This window comes from Rhamphochromis sp. 'chilingali' (genome assembly GCF_963969265.1).
Source record: "Rhamphochromis sp. 'chilingali' genome assembly, chromosome: 20".
NCBI lineage: Eukaryota > Metazoa > Chordata > Actinopteri > Cichliformes > Cichlidae > Rhamphochromis > Rhamphochromis sp. 'chilingali'.
The window spans coordinates 14945300-14964294 of NC_137947.1; the positions used below are offsets into that span (position 1 = coordinate 14945300).

The 18995-nt window shown below is 38.5% G+C and overlaps 2 protein-coding genes across 2 annotated transcripts; both read right to left on the reverse strand.

The window, feature by feature from the left end:
- Nucleotides 1-1246: 1246 nt before the first annotated feature.
- LOC308388668 (peroxisomal N(1)-acetyl-spermine/spermidine oxidase-like) lies at nt 1247-9178 on the reverse strand. The gene is made up of 10 exons (XM_080869510.1): nt 8943-9178; nt 5492-5668; nt 4859-4989; nt 4571-4758; nt 4207-4382; nt 3887-4056; nt 3622-3707; nt 3394-3506; nt 3111-3265; nt 1247-3028 (listed from the first exon to the last, which is right to left on the reverse strand). Exons 1-10 carry the CDS (start codon nt 9094-9096, stop codon nt 2876-2878), a joined length of 1503 nt encoding a protein of 500 aa, XP_080725636.1. The 5' UTR covers nt 9097-9178; the 3' UTR covers nt 1247-2875.
- A 737-nt stretch (nt 9179-9915) lies between these two features.
- Nucleotides 9916-18501, reverse strand: LOC308388670 (peroxisomal N(1)-acetyl-spermine/spermidine oxidase-like). The gene is made up of 10 exons (XM_080869512.1): nt 17917-18501; nt 16748-16924; nt 16505-16635; nt 16227-16414; nt 14459-14640; nt 14082-14251; nt 13745-13830; nt 13519-13631; nt 11988-12142; nt 9916-11463 (listed from the first exon to the last, which is right to left on the reverse strand). Exons 1-10 carry the CDS (start codon nt 18068-18070, stop codon nt 11332-11334), a joined length of 1488 nt encoding a protein of 495 aa, XP_080725638.1. The 5' UTR covers nt 18071-18501; the 3' UTR covers nt 9916-11331.
- Between the last annotated feature and the right edge of the window lie 494 nt (nt 18502-18995).

Genomic DNA, 18995 nt, shown 5'->3' on the forward strand with positions numbered 1-18995 from the left:
ATAATATATCACATGTAACCCCTCTGGAATATATACAACAAGTTTGAAGCCGAAATATTGTTTCAGTGACAAGTTATAGTCCACAATCACTTTTTGGCAGCTTGAAAATGGCATATTATCAGTTTTATTGTTCCTGTACAAGTTATTCAGCAGTTCTTGGAGAGTTTTTGGGATATAATATATCACATGTAACCCCTCTGGAATATATACAACAAGTTTGAAGCCGAAATATTGTTTCAGTGACAAGTTATAGGCCACAATCACTTTTTGGTAGCGCTAAAATGCCATGTTCTCAGTCGTTATTCTGAACAAACAAGAAAGAGTCATGGTGATACTGGCACAATAGGTCTTTATTGTTTTAACTACTATTCGACAGTCTTATAACAAATATGAACAACAAGAGTAGACATACTAAACCTGTAGGCATTAATTATTCCATCGTGATGCGTGTAGTCATTCGTGACTGCGCTACACACTGAAAGCAACCTTCTGATAAGCGTCATAATTCGGTTACAAGAAACGTTAAAGCTCCATAAATGCATACCTTTGCCTAATAACAAAGGCATAAATGTGTTTGGGTTTTTTCCCCCCACGTTGTATCAGTTGCACGGAAGTAGCTGGCAACGCAAGTAATCCGGGCGCTGCGGCTTTAAGCAGCTGCGCGCGCTCCCGCGGACGGCAATCAGTTTCTGGCAGACACACCGGCATGAAGACGACTTCTTCTACTTTTTTCAGGTTCGTATAAGTTGCTACCGCCCCCTGCAGGAACACCTGAGCTGGGCAGAAAATCTTCCGTGTCATTGAATAAAAACTGATGACGGTGTCAAAGATGGTGGTAGGGAGATTATTTCAAGGGGAAGCCTTTAAAAACCCTATTTTGGTACAGACTTTTAGGCTATATTTCATTCTCCCAACAAATCACATATCCACGTTTATATACAATTTCTTTATAAAATTTTGCAAGTTTACGCACCTTAACAATATTCTTAGTATTAAACAACTTCTCCATCTTATAAACATTTGGTCTCAACCTAAAATACACAGGCAGACATGTTTGTTTTTGCAACTTAAAATGACTAAATTCAAACAAGTAATGAGAGTCATCTCCAAGTTTCCCTAATCTACAAAGTCCACATAAACATTTGGTACATATAACTCCATACAATCTACCCATAATGACTGGGAACACCGCATCTAAACCTTTTCCAGATAACACAAAATAGAAACTACACAAATTTTATTCCAGTTTGATCTCTTGTTGAAATATTCTGTAATTTATTGGAAAAAATTGGAATTCCAAAATTATTAAACATTTTGGAATTCCAATTTTGTCTCAGAATATCAGATATACTCATCTCAGTAAGTGGTCTTATAGCTATCATTCACCACTCTGGTATGTTCTCATAAATAATAAAATCCTGTATATTGAAATGCTTGCTTTAAGATTCAATTAATGAAATGTCTTCATGGTCCCACGCCTCTGGTAAGAGCAACTGGTTAAATAACTGTAACTGAGTTTCAACAGATAATCCCAGATCTCTAGCTTTAGTTAACAAACTATAGAGCTTTCCAAATCTGCCCCAGTTGACTTAATAGCCCTTTCAAGTGGTTATTGTAATTAAATGTGACACCAAGATAAGCATAACGATCCACTGCTTGTAATACAGAAATTCCAAATTTGAAGTCATGGAATTTTCTTACTTTACCTCTTGCAAAAACTTTACTTTTATTAGAATTTACACTTAGTTTCCAGTCAACACAATATCTTTCTACTGCATTTAAAGTCTTCTTCTTCTTATGATGAAGCCTTTATTTGCCACTTGCAGTTGCCTGCAGTGAAATTACACAAACATCACATTGGGGAGACGAGTCAGAACAGGTATACAGGCTTCTATAGCTTTGTCTCTGAGTCTGACAATACTACAGTGTCATCTGCATACGTAAGAACAATAAGTCTTACACAGACCTCAGCATCATCATCACTCATTTTGCAGTCATTATAATACCTATTCATTGTATACTCAAAATCATTTAAAAAGATTGCAAAGAGGTGATACATTTTCACCCCGTTGAACCCCTATATTACAATCAACAAACTTTTTTAGAATTTATTTTTTAAGATTTGACTGGTGATCTGAAACGGTATTGGATGATGAGACTTAGAAGGACTTTGATGATTCTAAAGGCAGAAAATCTTAAATAAAAAGTTAAAGTATATTATACTTTACAAATTAGCAGCAGGTGAAGATGCATTACTGCTGCTCTAGAGCTCTTCATGGACAAGCCCCAGCCTACCTCAGTGAACCTTTAAATCCATACATCCTCAGCAGATCCTTGAGGCCCCAAACTCTCCTCTGTGCCTGAGATCTGTGGACTCTGTGAGCGTGCTTAAAAAACAGCTAAAAAGTCATATTTTAAAGCTGTTCTAGCATTTTTGAGGTGAAGGACCTTGTAATATTTGCCTTAAAATGCATCATGTCAGGAGATGTGCTTAGTCCCTAAAAATTACATTCACAAAAAGCCGATCCACTAGAAAATACAGTTTATTCATAGTTAATTAAAATCAGTCCAAACGCAACAATTCGAGTTTGCAAAAGGAAAGTTCAGTCAGTTATCGTCAGTCCTCAAATGACAAATTTGCACAGTCAGTATTAACAACCATTATTCATGTCAACACATCATTATTCTACACACTGTGTGTGTTGCCTGTACTGGTTGAAAGTACCAGTGAGGCCCATTAAACATCCTCAAGTTAGCAGCAAGCCTTCATATTCACTCTGATTTTCATTGTTTAAAAATAATGTAACACATCAAAAGTGAAGTACATTTTTATATTATAGTAAATTTGAGCTTTTTAGTGGCAAAGAGCTATTTTTTAAAACTTTGACTTTGGAAACTCAGAAGGAGTAATGAGTGAGTAGTGCGAGATAAGTCTATCAGCTTCTCTCCACCCGGTGAGAACAGCTCCATGGACGGTTGAGAAGTAGCAGTGATGAGTTGCCTCTCCAGCGAACAACACCTGCAGGGGCTGAAAGAGGCAAATTAGAAAGAAGTGTTAGACCTTTAATGATGTTTCTGGTGGTTTGAGTGTGAACATAATATGTAGCTACTTGTGATTTTGATCCTTTTGGTGGAAGGGGCTCCATCAAGTTGTCCAGGTCCTGCTCTGAACAGCCTTTTCCAAGATTACTGTAGGATCCACACGTCCACGGATCGTGAAACCACTGGGAGCGCAGGATTCTCCTTGGAGTGATGATGGGGTTCCCTAAACATGCAAAAAAACAAACAAACCCCAAAACATATCTTTCTAAAATGACTTTTGTAAGTCCTTGTGAAACTAATGACACTGGAATATCTGGCATTTCTCACTACTTATGATCTGTCTGGACTCACCTGTAAACCTGCGAATAAGTTGTGTGATGGCATCTGTGACCTGCTGTTCAGACAGTGTTTCCATGTACTCTGACTCATGTCCAGAAATCCAGCCACAGAGAAGGTGACCGTGCCTGAAGATTAAACCACACACAGAACTGCACTGTTAATGTACGAATTGGCATGTTTTTACCACTCAGTGCAAATCTAAAATGCTGGGCAAGCATTAGCATTTTGTGAGCAGTTGACCTTTCAGTGGGTTTGAGTACAGTGAAGCCAAACAACTTCTTTATCCAGGATGTTTGCACATCTGGCACCTGGTCCACCACAGCATCCTGAAGTATGAAAAGGGATTAAACAGACATTCAAGCGTTAGCAAAGAATCTAACAACCAGCATAAACCTACAAACATTTTGAAACAGAGATATGAGCTGATGTACTCCTGTTTAAGATCCAACACAGCATGCACAGTATCTTTATTTAGGTGGCTGAGTATGCCTTTATGAAATCTCACCTCATCATCCCACACGAAGAAGATGACCTCACAGTCAGCATCCCACCACGGTGAATCAAACTCCACAAATATTTTATTGTTTGTCCCAAAACCCAGCCTCTGGACGGAGAGCAGCTTGTGCAGAGGGAGAGGAGGATGGAACAAGGTTGAGTGGTGCTTCTTCAAGTATCCTGACAAAAAGACAACAACTTTAAATTCACTGAGCCTCAATGTGGAAGTACTTGTTTTTGTGACCCTATGTGAATAAGGGAGCATGTATTAAGTAATAAAACCTTCATACACTGAGGTATAAATCAGCATTTTATGCGTGTGAAACTTACCAAGTGGCACGGTGACTATAACGTGATCAGCAACGAGCTTTTGGCCATCACACTCAATCATCACGGGCTCTGTGCTCTTTGCGCTGTTCCAGTTGACACAGCGCACAGGCTTATTGTAGGTCACTAAACCAGCAGGGAGCTCTTCTATCAAGTTCTGGGTTAGACCTTCATAGCCACTGTACAAACAAAGGACATAACTATTAAGTCATATGTGCTGCAACAATTTACTGAATTAAATTAAAAATTGCATTACAGGCTGACTAATCTACTAAGACAATAATTAAGACTGAGTATTTGCTTGTTTGCCCTAACAAAATAAATGGTTGTTTTTGCACAGTGTAAATGCAGAGTCAGGAGTACGAACCCTGGGAATGTACAGTCCAGTCCAGGTAGAGTCTTGTATAGGCCAAAGGCCCCCATGCTGACCTCATCCATGCTGTGAGTCCCATTGACACAGCACTCGACTTTCAACATGTTACTGATCACACAGAGTCGCAGAGATCTGGTGGCTTCATCAACATCTTTCCATTTCTCTGCTGCGTGCTGTTGCACCTACACCAGATAACAAGCAAAGAAAAACACCCACAATCCATGTGAGAATCTAGATGCCACTAATGATTTGCTGTGGATAAAAACACAGCCAGAAATTTACCTGTGCCCGTAAGAAATCACCCACACTGGGCCAGGGTTCTCCTCTTTGACTCTGAAAATCGGAACTTTCATTTATCAGCTCCAAAAACAATTTCTGAGCAGGTAAGATGTCCTCAGCGTTCAGCTCCCGACCTGCAGATGTTACACAAGAACACTGGTCAGGAAAATCTAGACTTCTCTACATTTTTTTAACCTCTCCTCCAGTTCAGAGCTCTTCTTGAAGGCTGGTTTCACACTTTATCTTCCCATTCAATAAAGATGACCAAGACAGATTTAGTATGCTCTGAATCTTTTAAATCAATTTAAAATCCATTTGTTCCATGAAGTCATCCTCATAAAATGAAGGGAATTCTCTACTCCTCATGGACTTTTTCACTCTTTAACTATATCACCTCTTGATGGCAGAGCTCAGTGGCTGTTGGCCACACCATTCACACTGTTAAGACACCAGCATGCAAACAATGATGATTTACAGCCTCTGCCTTTTCCTTGTTTATTTGCATTAATACTTTGCATTTGGTTGACGTACCTTCCCTGCCCCAGTAATTAGGTTATGTGTAAGACTAATCAAAATATTACTAATCTAAAAAAACAATCAAACCAACAAATACACTTTATAAAAACATCCTTGAACCTGAACTGCTGAAGAATCTGGGAACCCAAGGAAGATGGCCTCTGACATCCAAGGCCTGGTTCTCCGGCTTGAGGGCTTCTGGATCCAAAAGCCCATACTGACGGGCCAGACAAAACACCGGGTTCTCCTCACACGGCCCATGGATCCAGTTTGCTCCTATCTCAACAATTTTATCACCTACAGGTAAAAAGATTTTGTCCAGAAGCAGAGAAGGAAACAACTTTTAATAATCGGATTATATACTCTTGCCATGCTGTTGTTGTATTAGAGCTGCCTGGCAAGGGTATAGGCAAGGGTTGGCTGGATAACCAATCAGCCTGCTGTTTTATTAACCACATGATCAAATATACTGTTACATAGGAACAGGTTTTAATTGTATTTCTATTTTTAAAATGTGTCTAGTTTCTTCTACACTATGTTGTATATTGTTGAATGAATTTTGTCCTAAGAGACAACAATAGTGAGATTAGTTAACACAGTAGTATCATTTACAGACCTTGGTGTCATAATCCCGAGTCCCAGTGTTCTTAGTTAAGTGTTTTGTTCTTTTAATTATGTTGTCCTTGAAGTCCTGCCTCCTTTTGTTAAATCTCTGTCTCTGTTTGGTGCTCTATTATTTGCTGGTATTGTGCCAAAAAGTGATCGTCAGCCAAAGAGCGGTTTCCAATGTTTCTGTGTGTGTGTTTTTTTCCTTTAAATTTTTACGAGTAATATCTTTACATGTCTTCGTAAACAGACTGGAGTAAACTGGATTTCTGAAGGGGTTATATCTATATATCTATGTCAGGGCTCTGTGTGCGGGCAGGCGGAGAGGAGGATCCAAGCGCAGGACTCGAACACAGAATTGTAAATCAAAACCTCAGCTTTATTGCTGACATGAAAACCAAACGTGAAGTGCCGCGAATACAGAAACCAAAAAACACACAGGCATAATCTGAGGGTACGACGCGACACCGAGCATGGGAAAACACAGGGCTTATATACACAGGGTAGTAATGAGGGAATGGGCAACAGGAGGGAGACACAGCTGGGAGAGATCAGGGCTAACGAGACAGGGGGGAACAAAGCTGCACACACTAACCTAAGACAACGACTTTCACAATAAAACAGAAAACATGAAACACTACTAAAAGACACGGACAGAAAATAATACATGAAACCACAATTCCTAAAACATGGATAAACAGAAACATGAAACTCTAATAATAAACATCATCATCATCATCACAACAAGAGAATGAGAAAACAATCCTGACAGGGGATTTCTTTAAATCACCCTGTAATTCTTCAGCTAAGACACCCGAGTTAGAAAACACAGAGACTGCAGTCGTTTTTACACGCGTGGGCAGCAGCAAACGCACCCTGCAACTGCACACTGCTGCCTGCGTTCCTTTATTTTATACATGTCTGTGTGTGTGTGTGTGTGTGTGTGTGTGTGTGTACAAAAATAACAACGTCACTCAGAATCAGCACACACTTAAGATTATAGTTTCACTTCTATTAAAAACATGCTCTGCAGTTTCCTGTCTACACTTTGTACAGAGTGTACTAAAAGCAACGGGTTATTTCCCTTTTCTACATCTGTTCTCAAAAAGAGGAAATGGTTCAGTAGCTGAATAAGTTCATCAAAAGTTATTAGGTGAAAAGTCACATAGACATTTAGATTGCTTAAACAACAGAAAAACACATTTCATGAAGCTGATCAAATTATATAAAAACAAAAATCTCTTGACAAATCCAAAACACCAAGATAACTGAAACACAAAGTACCAGAGAAACATAAAGAATAATCCATGATGCAAAAGTAAACCAAAACATAATAAACTCAATTGCTGGGTCCAACGGACTCAGAACCGTGACTATCTATATATATATATATATATCTATATATATAGATATATATATATATAGATATATATCGTTAGCTTCATAGCATAATTGCCTAAGTCATTTGACTAAGTCAATGACTTAGGCACTTATGCTATGAAGCTAACGATATATATATATATATATATATATATATATATATATATCGTTAGCTTCATAGCATAATTGCCTAAGTCATTTGACTAAGTCAATGACTTAGGCACTTATGCTATGAAGCTAACGATATAGATATATATATATATATATATATATATATATATATATATATATATATATATATATATATATATATATATATATATATATATATATATATATATATAGAGAGAGAGAGAGAGAGAGAGAGAGAGAGAGAGAGAGAGAGAGAGAGATAGATAGATAGATAGATATATACATATCTCAAAGAAATGGCCTGTTTTTCAAGTATCTTCATGATTCTACCTTTACCTATTTTACTTTACTTTACCTACCTACCTCTACCTATTGTATCTACATATATAAAATATCTAGTTCTTTTCAGGCCCTGAAAATATGTATTCAAAGTGATGGAAACATAACAGTGATGTTAATTTCACCAAAAACCAAACCAACAAGTCATTTCTAAAAAAAATTCCTGCAATCACTTTTTGGTAAATACCTGACAAAGATCGGGGGAAAATTGATAGGGCATAGTATCGATAAACTAAAATACTCTGGGGATGCTATGAATAATCTCACCTTATAGAAGGCAACCTTTCTGCAAACAGTTATAGTCTGACTTGGATTGAGTCCAATCACTCTAGGAGACATTGTTGAAGGTTTCATATAATAGCTGTCTAATTTATAAATGTAGACAAACTCCTGCCATGTTTCAATCGGTTTGAATGAGACTTTGTCAGTTAGCACAAATCGAGGGGACTCAACCGGCTGCCAGTTGGTTGTAATCTAGTTATATTCCTATAGAACAGAAAGGTTACTGAACTCAAATGTAACAGTTAAATATTAATTTCTGTTAAATGTGGCTTTCAGTAATTTATCACTCTTAGTTACTGTATTATCAAAAACATATTGAATGTCATTACCAACTTGATCCAGTCAGTTGCAGAATGGTAGCAGCATATTGCTCCAAATTATTTGCATCTTGTATTTTGAGCAGTTTACAGCAGTAAGGCTTCTTTCTTTACTTCGCTTTCCTCTCTTACGAATCCTTCATATGGGTCCACAAAACCTTTGCTACACACCACTTTATGACGCTTGGAGGAGCTATACATTACGGTTATGCAATGTGTAAGTTTCTGCCAGAGTTCAACTCATTATACAGCTGTGCTATAAGGTGTCCTCTCTAACGTAGTATCCAAAGTCCTTCTATCATATCCCTGGCATGCATCTGTATGCTGCGCTTTCACTTTAGGTCATTCAATCACATCCAACATGAAAGTGCAGTGTGAGGAAATAAAAAAAAAACAACTTTACACTGTTGCTTGCCATCATGACAAGAAAATGAATTGTGTGTTTGTAATTTGCGGACACCAGAATTTAAAAAACTGCAGATTGACTGAAAAAGCCCTAAGTGCATGTTACTCACCGATCCTTCCTGTTTTTATTCGTCCTCCGCTTCTTCCTGTCGCCTCCAGTATCCGCACATGATGAAAACCAGCTTTCACCAGTTTCTGTGCTGCTGCTATACCAGCTATCCCACATCCTATGATCACTACTTTCGCGTCTCTGTGTCCACCCATGTCTGGCAACAACGGTGAACCGCAGCTGTGTCCTTCAGTGGAGCGAAAACCCCCCCCCAGCTGCGAACAAAAATTCTTCCGGTCAAGATTTTCAGAATAAAGTCCATTTTCCGATTTTCCCTAGAAAGCTTGACTACATGGAAAGTTATTCTCGCCATTATAAATAAAATACATTGAAAATATGTTTACATTATAATATATTATCAATAAGCCAAAATTTCAGGTTTCAAAATTGTAACTTAATAACTTAAAATTTAAAGTTATTTTCTTTGTAAGGAGTGGTCACTCCTCCAAAAAGAGCTTTGTTGAGACAGAGAGATAGAGACAGATGAGCTGACAGAAGAAAAGTTTGCATGCCTCCCTAAAGCTGATCACATGACATCACCTTATATATTCATAGAGAGCTACTTTGTCTTTAGTGGCTTTCTTAAATAAAATACACTTCATTACACATTGAATATTTTATTTGGTGACTTTGAGGAAATGTATTTGTATTTCCAAAACACAAAGACTTCACTTGTCAGTTAATAATTAAAGTTGTATCCTTACTGCAGTTTTTCAGTATTAAACTTCAGAGTATTAGAGGGCAGACAATGTATTTTCAAACAGAGGACTGACATCAAGGTTCTTACAGTTAGCTGGTATTTTGATCTATATAACATACTAACATTTTCATTTCAGATGACAGAAAGCCTGAAACGCCTGGGTGCCCTAGAATGCACCTGGATCCTGGTAATCCTGGTTTATGATTAACCTTGGTGCTTCTAGTACAGAAAAGAAAAACACCTTTGTGGAGGTGCAAGTGAGAAAGTTCCTGCTCTTTATGCATAAACCAATAAAGACAAGAGTATTTGGTGACCTCATAAGGTGAACACAGGGGGAGAAAAAAGTAGACATTAATTTACTTGCATAAATAAACACAGTAAATACACTACAATGTGTCCATGTTTGATTTTATTTATTAATTAAAAACACAATCACAAACCTGGATAGAGCCCTTTTGTCCACTTGTGACAAGTAAAGCAAAGTGCATCTCCTGTCATTTACTTAAGTTTTATTATAGGGAATCTAATAAATTATGTTTGCATAAACTGAAACAAAATCATTACATAATTCGAAATATTAGGAGGACCGCGGTCCTTTAGAAAATGCAAATATATCATTATTTTGTGTTTAATGTAATGTTTCAATGATTTGGTGTTCTCCCTATTGAGGAAATGAACTATTCTGCATCTGAATCACACATTATATTTGTGGTCTTTTTATTCTATAGAAAGACAAAAAACACACAAGCAACTACATAGCATGTGTCCTGATTGTGGTTTAAAACAGATGATTTGGACTTTGATTTGTGCTTATTAATCATTGCAAAATAGTTGCAATGTCCAGGGAATGCATTTATGTATGGATATTTCCTCTATGGAAAATAAAGCTATTATTTGGTGTACTTTTTATCTAGCTTACTTCATCCATACCTGCAAGTTTTCCCATTTTTAATCAATTCCTTCCTCAGTCACACTCACTAAGGGTTGTATCACTAACCCCACGCCACACTGACCCACTTTTCAATAACTTCCTGCTACTTTGCCTGCCATTTGTATTTGTTCTATTGTACCTGCTTTGCTTAGCAAATTTTATCCAAGCACCTGCCCAACTACTGCTTGCCTGTAGCGATTAAGTCACGTGTGATCTACCTGTCGTTTTTATGGTATGCCATGGTTGACCATGCATAACTGTGTCTTATTTGTTCATAATACACTAAAATTGTTCAGTGCTCTTATTCTTTGATATTTTTTATTAAAATTGTTGGCATTGATTCAGTTTATGCATATTCTTATTTTTAAAATCACAACAAAAACATAATTTTACTTGCATTAATATTACCAACAACTCCACCAGTAAAAGTTCCCTTGGCAACATGTTAGCAATGACTAATGTATAATGTAATGCGTCAACCTTTAAACCTAGATAAGGAGTGGAACTCCAGATTACAACATAACTATGCCACAAGCCCTCTTTTTTCCCATATTCAGCACTGTGGTTTTTAGTGCCAAAAGACAACCACTATGATTACTCAGTGTCACCAGATAAGACACAGATAAGATTTGTCTTTTATCTTATCTGACTAAAGAGCAGTCAGAAAAGATAAAAGACTTATCTGATTGTTTTTTAGTTTAAAAAAAAAAAAGCTAAAAGAAAAGTCTTTATCTTTAAATTTCTTATATTACAGGGAATTCATGGGCTAACAGAAGCCCAGTAGTGAGTGATGAGTCTATCCGCTTCTCTCCACCCAGTAATAATTGCTCCATGGACGGTGGAGTAAAAGCAAGGATGGGTCGCCTCTCCAGCAAACAACACCTGCAGGGGCTGAAACACACAAGCAGTAAAAGTGAGAAACATTTTTCAAGGTTATATTATGTCACTTTCTGTCTAACTATAAAGTAACAGAAGTCAGTACTTCCCTGGGCAATATGACTCACTTGATTTACTAATAGTTCATCTGCTGCACACCATGCCAAGATATGTCACGTTTTCTACTAGCAATTCTTATCAAACTGCGTTGTGATTTGGCGCTATATAAATAAAATTGAATTGAATTGAACAGTGTTATCACTGGCAGTTTTTATAGATTGAATAAACAAATGTGAACAAATGATGCATTTTTTCCAACAGGCTGCTAGTAACAAAGCGCTAAAGGATACTTTTTAAAATGGATTTTAACGGACAAAACACTCCTCTGAAAATGGTCAGGTACAAGGACTGGACTGAACATTTTTAAAGACATTCAAAAAAGCCTGGAGAACTCTTACTCAAGACCACTTTAGAAAAATGACATGAAAGTCTGGCTCCTTGGAAGAAAAATATTAGCGGTGGCTCAAGACGTTCTGTACCTGTGACAGAGTTTCCTGTGAAGGCAGAGGTTCCATCATGTTCTTCAGGTCCTTGGCTGTACAGCCTATGGCTGGGTGACAGTAGGAACCGTATGTCCAGGGATCAGTGAACCACCGGGAACACAGGATTCTCTTTGGTGTGATGGTATCGTTTCCTACACACAAATATGAAATAACCAAGGCTCAACAACTTCAGAAAATATATAAAAAAAACAGATATAAATAAATTACTTTTACTACATATTAAAGCCTTCCCTCTATGTATGACAGCTTTTTAGGACTTGAATACTGTATATCAGTAACTATTTGCTAGCTCATTTCAGCAGGCAGTGCCTTATACAGCCTGCCCCTCCAATATGCCCCCTGTGACAGCCAGTGGGGTGGCCTTGTGTTCTTGTTTTCTTGTTGCCTGTTTCTTGCAGGTAGGTAGAGCTGACCCAGTTATAGATGCAGCACACCTGAGCAGGCCAGTCCCAGTGTATAAAGACACCTTGACTGAACCATGGCTGTCTCTCTTTGTCTGTCACTCATTATGTTCATTTTGTTCTTCAGTTATGGCTGTTGTATTATTTAACTTGTGTTTAAGTTTCTTTACCTTATTTCATTAAAAATATCTTACAGCCTTTAAAAGCCTGTGTGTGGTCTCCCACTTGCTTGTCACGTCCTTTGAGCTGGGTTGTGACACCCCATTCTGGTTTATTAAAAAGCAGCAGCTGGATCAATTATGGATCAATTATCTGAGAAGAATATTTCTTGCTACTCAAGCTACTTTTAGATGCTCCCCTTTCCAAAACATGTTACCACATTAGGCAGCTCTGTATATTTGAGTTGACAGATTATTATGGGTGCCCTTCCTGACGTAGTGTCCAGGCAATTTGTGTGTTTTCTTGGGCACAAACCAGGTAGCTTCTACCTTAATGGTGCCCATTCAATACCTATTCAATACTCGGTCTAACATGTACATTTCTGCACTAGAAGGTTTCAGTCGAGGAAAATAGCTGCATAGTTTTCTACAATCAATTGTCATCTGCACAGTGGCCTGTTTTGGGCATGTCAACATCAGAGGATAAACTCTGCAATCTGACCTGGTTTCATAAATCTATACTGAACTATTTTCCCAATACTAATATGTTATATATAAGTAAGAGTGTGATGACTATCAGATTTTTAAAATATAAATACAATTTGTGCCAACATCATATTAGCAGGTTCAACCACAAACTCAGTCTTATTGCTGTAAGACATAAAGATATTTAGGTAATAGTCATACACGTTTGCTGCTCGATTTAATGCCATTATATCTGCATATATACTCTTTATTACCTGAACTTGTTTTATTCCTATAACAATGAGATGTTTTATAGATTTCTAACGAAAAATTGAACTGTTGTGATGCTTGTGCATACAGAGAAGTTTTCTTAGGTATAACAACCTTTAATTTTAATCATTAGTCTCTTTGATATTTATTTTTTATCTTTAATTATGCTATAGAGGAAAGAGCTATAAGGTTTAGATCAGATATAAAACTTACCTGTGAATGTACGGACGAGGTTTGTGATTGACTCTCTCACTTCCTCCTCAGGAAGTGTCTCCATATACTCTGCCTCATGGCCACAAATCCAACCACAGAGAACATGGCTACCCCTGAGAGTTTGTGTTAATCAACAAGAGAAGTCAGAATGCTGGTTTGAATTGCAAAGGAAACTTTATAGGAGGGAAAAATCATTAATGGTCTCTCAGATTAACATGTCACTTACGTTTCAGAAGGTTTATGCACAGTGAATGTCACCAACTTCCTTATCCAGGATTCACTCACATCTGACACTTGGTCTGACACAGTCTCCTGAAAACACAAAAGGGTTTATGTCCTCTCTGATCTCTGGCTCTAAAACACAAGTTCACACAATGTCTCTATTGTTTTACCCTTACTAGGCAACATTTCTGAGATATTTTATTGCATCATATACATAAAAACAAAGAAACAGGTTCATATCTTTAAAATTGTGCAACAAAGTTTAAAAATATCTGTCAACCTGTTATTAAGACAGGTTCGGTACATACTTATGAAACTATTCTGGCTGCTGTATTACAAACCTCGTCTTCCCACACGAGGTAGATGATTTCACAATCAGCATCCCACCACGGCGATTCAAACTCCACAAATATTTTGTCACATGTTCCAAATCCTAGTGTCTCGATCGACTTCAGCTTGTGGGCCGGGAGAGGAGGGTAGAACAGAGAGGAGTGGTGCTTCTTCAGATATCCTGACAAAAAGAAAACGTATTAAAAATTGCATAAACTGCAGCAGAGGGTTAAATCTAACTTGGTCTGTATTCCATTGTTAAAGTGACACTACCAAAACCCCGCCATTAAGATTAAGCTCTGACATTGGTCGTAGCACGGAATTTACAATTAATCAATTTCATGCAGAGATATGAAAAACAGGATGAAGTATATGAAAAGAAGTTTACCTAAAGGCACAGTGACAATAACGTGATCAGCAGAAATCCTCTCGCCATTCTCACACTCAACCGTCACAGGACTTGAGCCACACTCTGTGTTGCTCCAGTGGACACAGCTCACAGGGCAATTGTAGGTCACCAAATCAGAGGGGAGTTCAGACATCAAGTTCTCGATTAGGCGCTCAAATCCTCTGCAAGATAAGATACATTAAGATGACCACAATGCAGCATCTGTAGTACATTTGTATTTTATATTTGATGTGATAATCATAGCTGTTGACAATGACAAAGTGATGATGAGTGTCCATGAAGTGTGCAAAACTTGACTCACCGCTTACTATTGAGGTTCATTAGATTAGAGCAGTGGTTCCCAAACATTTTTTGCTAGGCCCCCCTTTGTTTTACAAGAAAAATGTTCGCGCGCATACGCACACACGCACGCACGCACGCACGCGCGCACACACACACACACACACACACACAAAGACATCCTCCAACCACACACACCCTTATTTTGCTCCATTGCGGTTTATTTTACACCTCAAACATTTAGTAAACAATTAAAAATGACAGGTAGTAATAAAATAAACTACTAACTCTTTTACACTGCGTCCACACCTACACGGGTATTTTTGAAAACGCAGCTGTTTCGTCCACACGTAAACGGCGTTTCCAATCACCGAAAACTGAGATTTTTTAAAACTCTTTTTTTGCCTTTACGTCGCCACGCAACCTCAAAGGTATGTGCCTTTTTTTCACGTCACGCTGTGCGCCACGTTATTGTTTACATGAGCTGATTTACAGAATGGCGGATAGAGACGAAATACTGTTACTGTTAATCTGACTATCTTCAGTTTTTACAGGCTTACATACACACACAGTTACTGTCACTCCATTTACAAGGCAGAGGCGTCACGGTGTAATTATTTTACATGTAGTTGTTTTTTTTTCCTGTGTAATAATATTCAACATTGCTATCAATACATTTTTCAAAAAATGCCTTGTGCAGGTGAAGCCAAAGGGAAGATATGCTTCATCATATTTTCTAGTCTTTGGCTTAGAATGAAGTTGGTTTAGAAACATATTCAGCTATGCTTCATCTCCTGCTTTGTGTTTCTGTGAAAGCCCCGTGCTAGCTTAAAGTTGTTTCAGCATGTGCTCCTGGTTTTTTCATAGTCTTTCAAGACTTAGTCGTGGTTAGTGATTCTCTAAATGAATTAAGGTGCAGCGAATGGAAATCAGGCCCATGACCTTTAATATGGCAGAGTGCCAAATATGTCTAAGAGTTAGCTCAAGCACATGTCCATGGATCCTGTCTGGCTACTTTAAATATAATCTGTAGTGAATAAATAACAAATTATAAAGATTAACTGGGTGAAACTGGAGCAGTCAAGAGCATTTTCTATTTATTTAGTGCGTACTTACAGACATCAAGGTGCCTGTATTTCATTGTCTTAGTCTTTATTGTGGATAAATTAGCTTTGTTCTTGTAAAACTAGACAATAAATGAATAAATAATAATTAGCTAATCGCTATAATAAAAACCACAGAAGGTTCTCACACAGGCTGATCAGAGGAGTAAATAAAAGAAACAATCTAAAGGACTAAGGATCTAAATCACTGCCACTTTAATAACTCAGTATTAATCAATGCAGCTTTACTCTTTGACAGCACTTGGTGGTGAAGGCATAAACTTAAATTGCTACAGGTGAGCAAATGACAAGTAAATGAATGGCATTTATGTTAACACCCTTTATGCATACAATGATGCACAAACCTTGGAAGCGTGCAGTCCACGCCACGTAGGCTCTTATACATAGAAAAGCCTGCCAGGTCTATGTCATCCATGCTATGAGTCGCACTTCCACAGCACTCAAACTTCAGCATAGTACTGAAGGCAGAGAGAAGCAGCTGCCTAGTGGTTTCATCCTCATCTTTCCACCTTCCCGCTGCTTGGTTCTGCGCCTGCACAAAATGCCAAATTTCAACAAAACAGATTTTTTTCTTTACAGCTTTTTATATCATCAGCAACAAGCATAATTCAAAACAATGTACCTTTGTTCGCATGAAATGTCCTACACTCTCCCACGATGTGTTTTTGCGATTTTGAAATTGTGAAGTGTTATCTAAAATCTCACGAAACAGCTCCTCAGCTGGTTCCATGCTTTCTGCACTCAGCCTCTGACCTTTGGGACAGAATTTAAAGTTGTAATAACAATCACAGCTTACCAAGCACGCTATTAATATACACGATGATGCGATGTGCTGAAGTACACTTGTGTTACTATGTCTGGTCACCTGAACTGCTGAACCAGTTGGGGACCAAGGGAGGATCTTCATCCACGTCTACGGCCTGGTTCTTTGGAGTGAGGGCTTCTGGAGGCAGGAGGTCATAGTCACGAGACAGACAAAACAATGGGTTCTCCTCAGATGGGCCATGGATGTAAGCCGCACCAATCTCTGTAATAGTGCTACCTGTCAAAGAAAAACAAGTCTTTGTGTACATTTACTTGCACAATGACAGTAAACTGACCAAAGATTAAGTTGACAGCATAATTATCTTGATGATGGGAGGCCGTTGTACTAGTAGATCAGGTTAACTCTTTGTAATTCTGAGAAAAACTAAACACACCCCATGAGTCAACAGCTGGAAGAACCACCTGTAGCAGCAATAACTATAAGTTATTCTTTACTGCATGACTTTAGTAGTCTCTCACGTCTTTGTGGAGGAACTTTGGCCAACTCTTCTTTACAATGTTGCTTCGGTTTATTGAGGTTGGTGGGCATCCATTAAAGCACAGCTCTGTTAAGGTCCCACATTCAATCGTGTTGAGGCCTGGAATTTGACTTAGACATTGCAGCACCTCAATTATTTTCTTTTTCAGCTATTCCGCTTTAGTGCTTGGGATCACGATCCTGTTGTCTGACCTACTTTGGGCCAAGCTTTAGCTTGTCAGACAGACACTCACATTTGACTTTAGAATACCTTGGCATACAGAGATCGACTCAACGACTGCAAGGTGCCCGGGTCACATGCCTACAGCGGACTGCCAAAACCCTTTTTTTTGTGTGGTGAGGTTCATCCAGACTTTCACAGCACCTGGTTGCTAAGATGCACTTAGTTTTTCACGGCACTGCATAGTGTCCTGTAAAAACTTTAATGTGAGGTGTCTGTATGCACTGGCATCATTTTTGTGTTGTTTCACCATTCGGAAAACATCAGAAAGCTGCACAACAGTCCAAGCACTGAAACTGAGAATAAGTACAACAGAAGATGCTGACAGCAGCAGGTGATTGAAAGAGACAAGACCATGTTGGATCGCTTATCCTCCTAGATTGTCTGCAATAAAGATGCTCACACTTAGAAATTAATGTTGTTCTTACTAAGGATTTAATTTAGTTGGTTTCTGATTTTCTGACAGTGTAAAGACGAAACTGACTAAAACAGAAACTACATATAAACTTACCCAGAGTTGCTGTTTTTATTCGTCCCCCGCTTCTTCCAGTCGCCTCAAGTATCCGCACATGACCATATCCAGCTTTGACAAGCCGGTGAGCCGCTGCTATACCCGATACTCCACATCCTATTATAACTATCTTTGGGTCCGCACTCGTCGCCATCCTTGGTTCGCATCGAACTGTAGGACTGTCGCTCTCACAGCTTTATCTCAACTTCACCTCGGGGCGTGTATGAAATAAGATACAGTGTGACTCGAGCATACAGTGGGGTGTGACTTATATATCGGTGTACATTATATAGTAGCGGTAACGCGTTGGCAGTCCGTGGACGGCACGTCTACCTGCAGAGAGGGTCTGTTGTCGATGGAGGCAGTGTCGAAAATAGGCGGCAGGCTACAGGTGAGTGGGCTACTCAGCCAGCCGTGGACAAGACTGAAGTTACGTAATACAAAGAGCTGAAGTGAAACAGAGTGTTAAAGGAAATGAAAAGCGCCCACTACAGCCGCTGTCTGTGCCTCTCTTGCTGTATTCATTATTATTTTTTAGCTCTTCTCTTGCTACTGGTGGAAGTTACCTGTCCTTTCCTTCCCTGTTTCGGCCCACCTCTCAACCAATCACCGTTTGACCAACGCACAACGTCATCCACGTCTAGGAACGTGCAGTTGGAAGACTGCGCTGCAGCATGTTTGCGGTACCTGTCCGTAGGAAAACGCAATACACAAAATGAAACAATTAACGGACCATAAACACATCATCAGGAAGTATCATTTCACTTTGTACTAACTTGTTTATATAAGCAGTGACCACAGACACTTGACATGATTTCTCTGACATCAAACTGGGGAAAGGACCATAAAAGGCAAGAAAAATGAGAAATATAGTTTTGAAATGATTTACAGACACATCTGCCCCAACAGCAATTTGGTGATTTTTTTAAAACTTTTAAAGCCCTTTTAAAGCCCTGTTTGTTAAATGCTAATGTTTTTCTAAGAGCATCTCCCAACCAAGCTGCAACTAATGCAAAATGAAACCAGTGCTGAAGTGCCAAAAGTCCCAGTTTCTCCAGTGGCCCCTTGATAGATTTAGC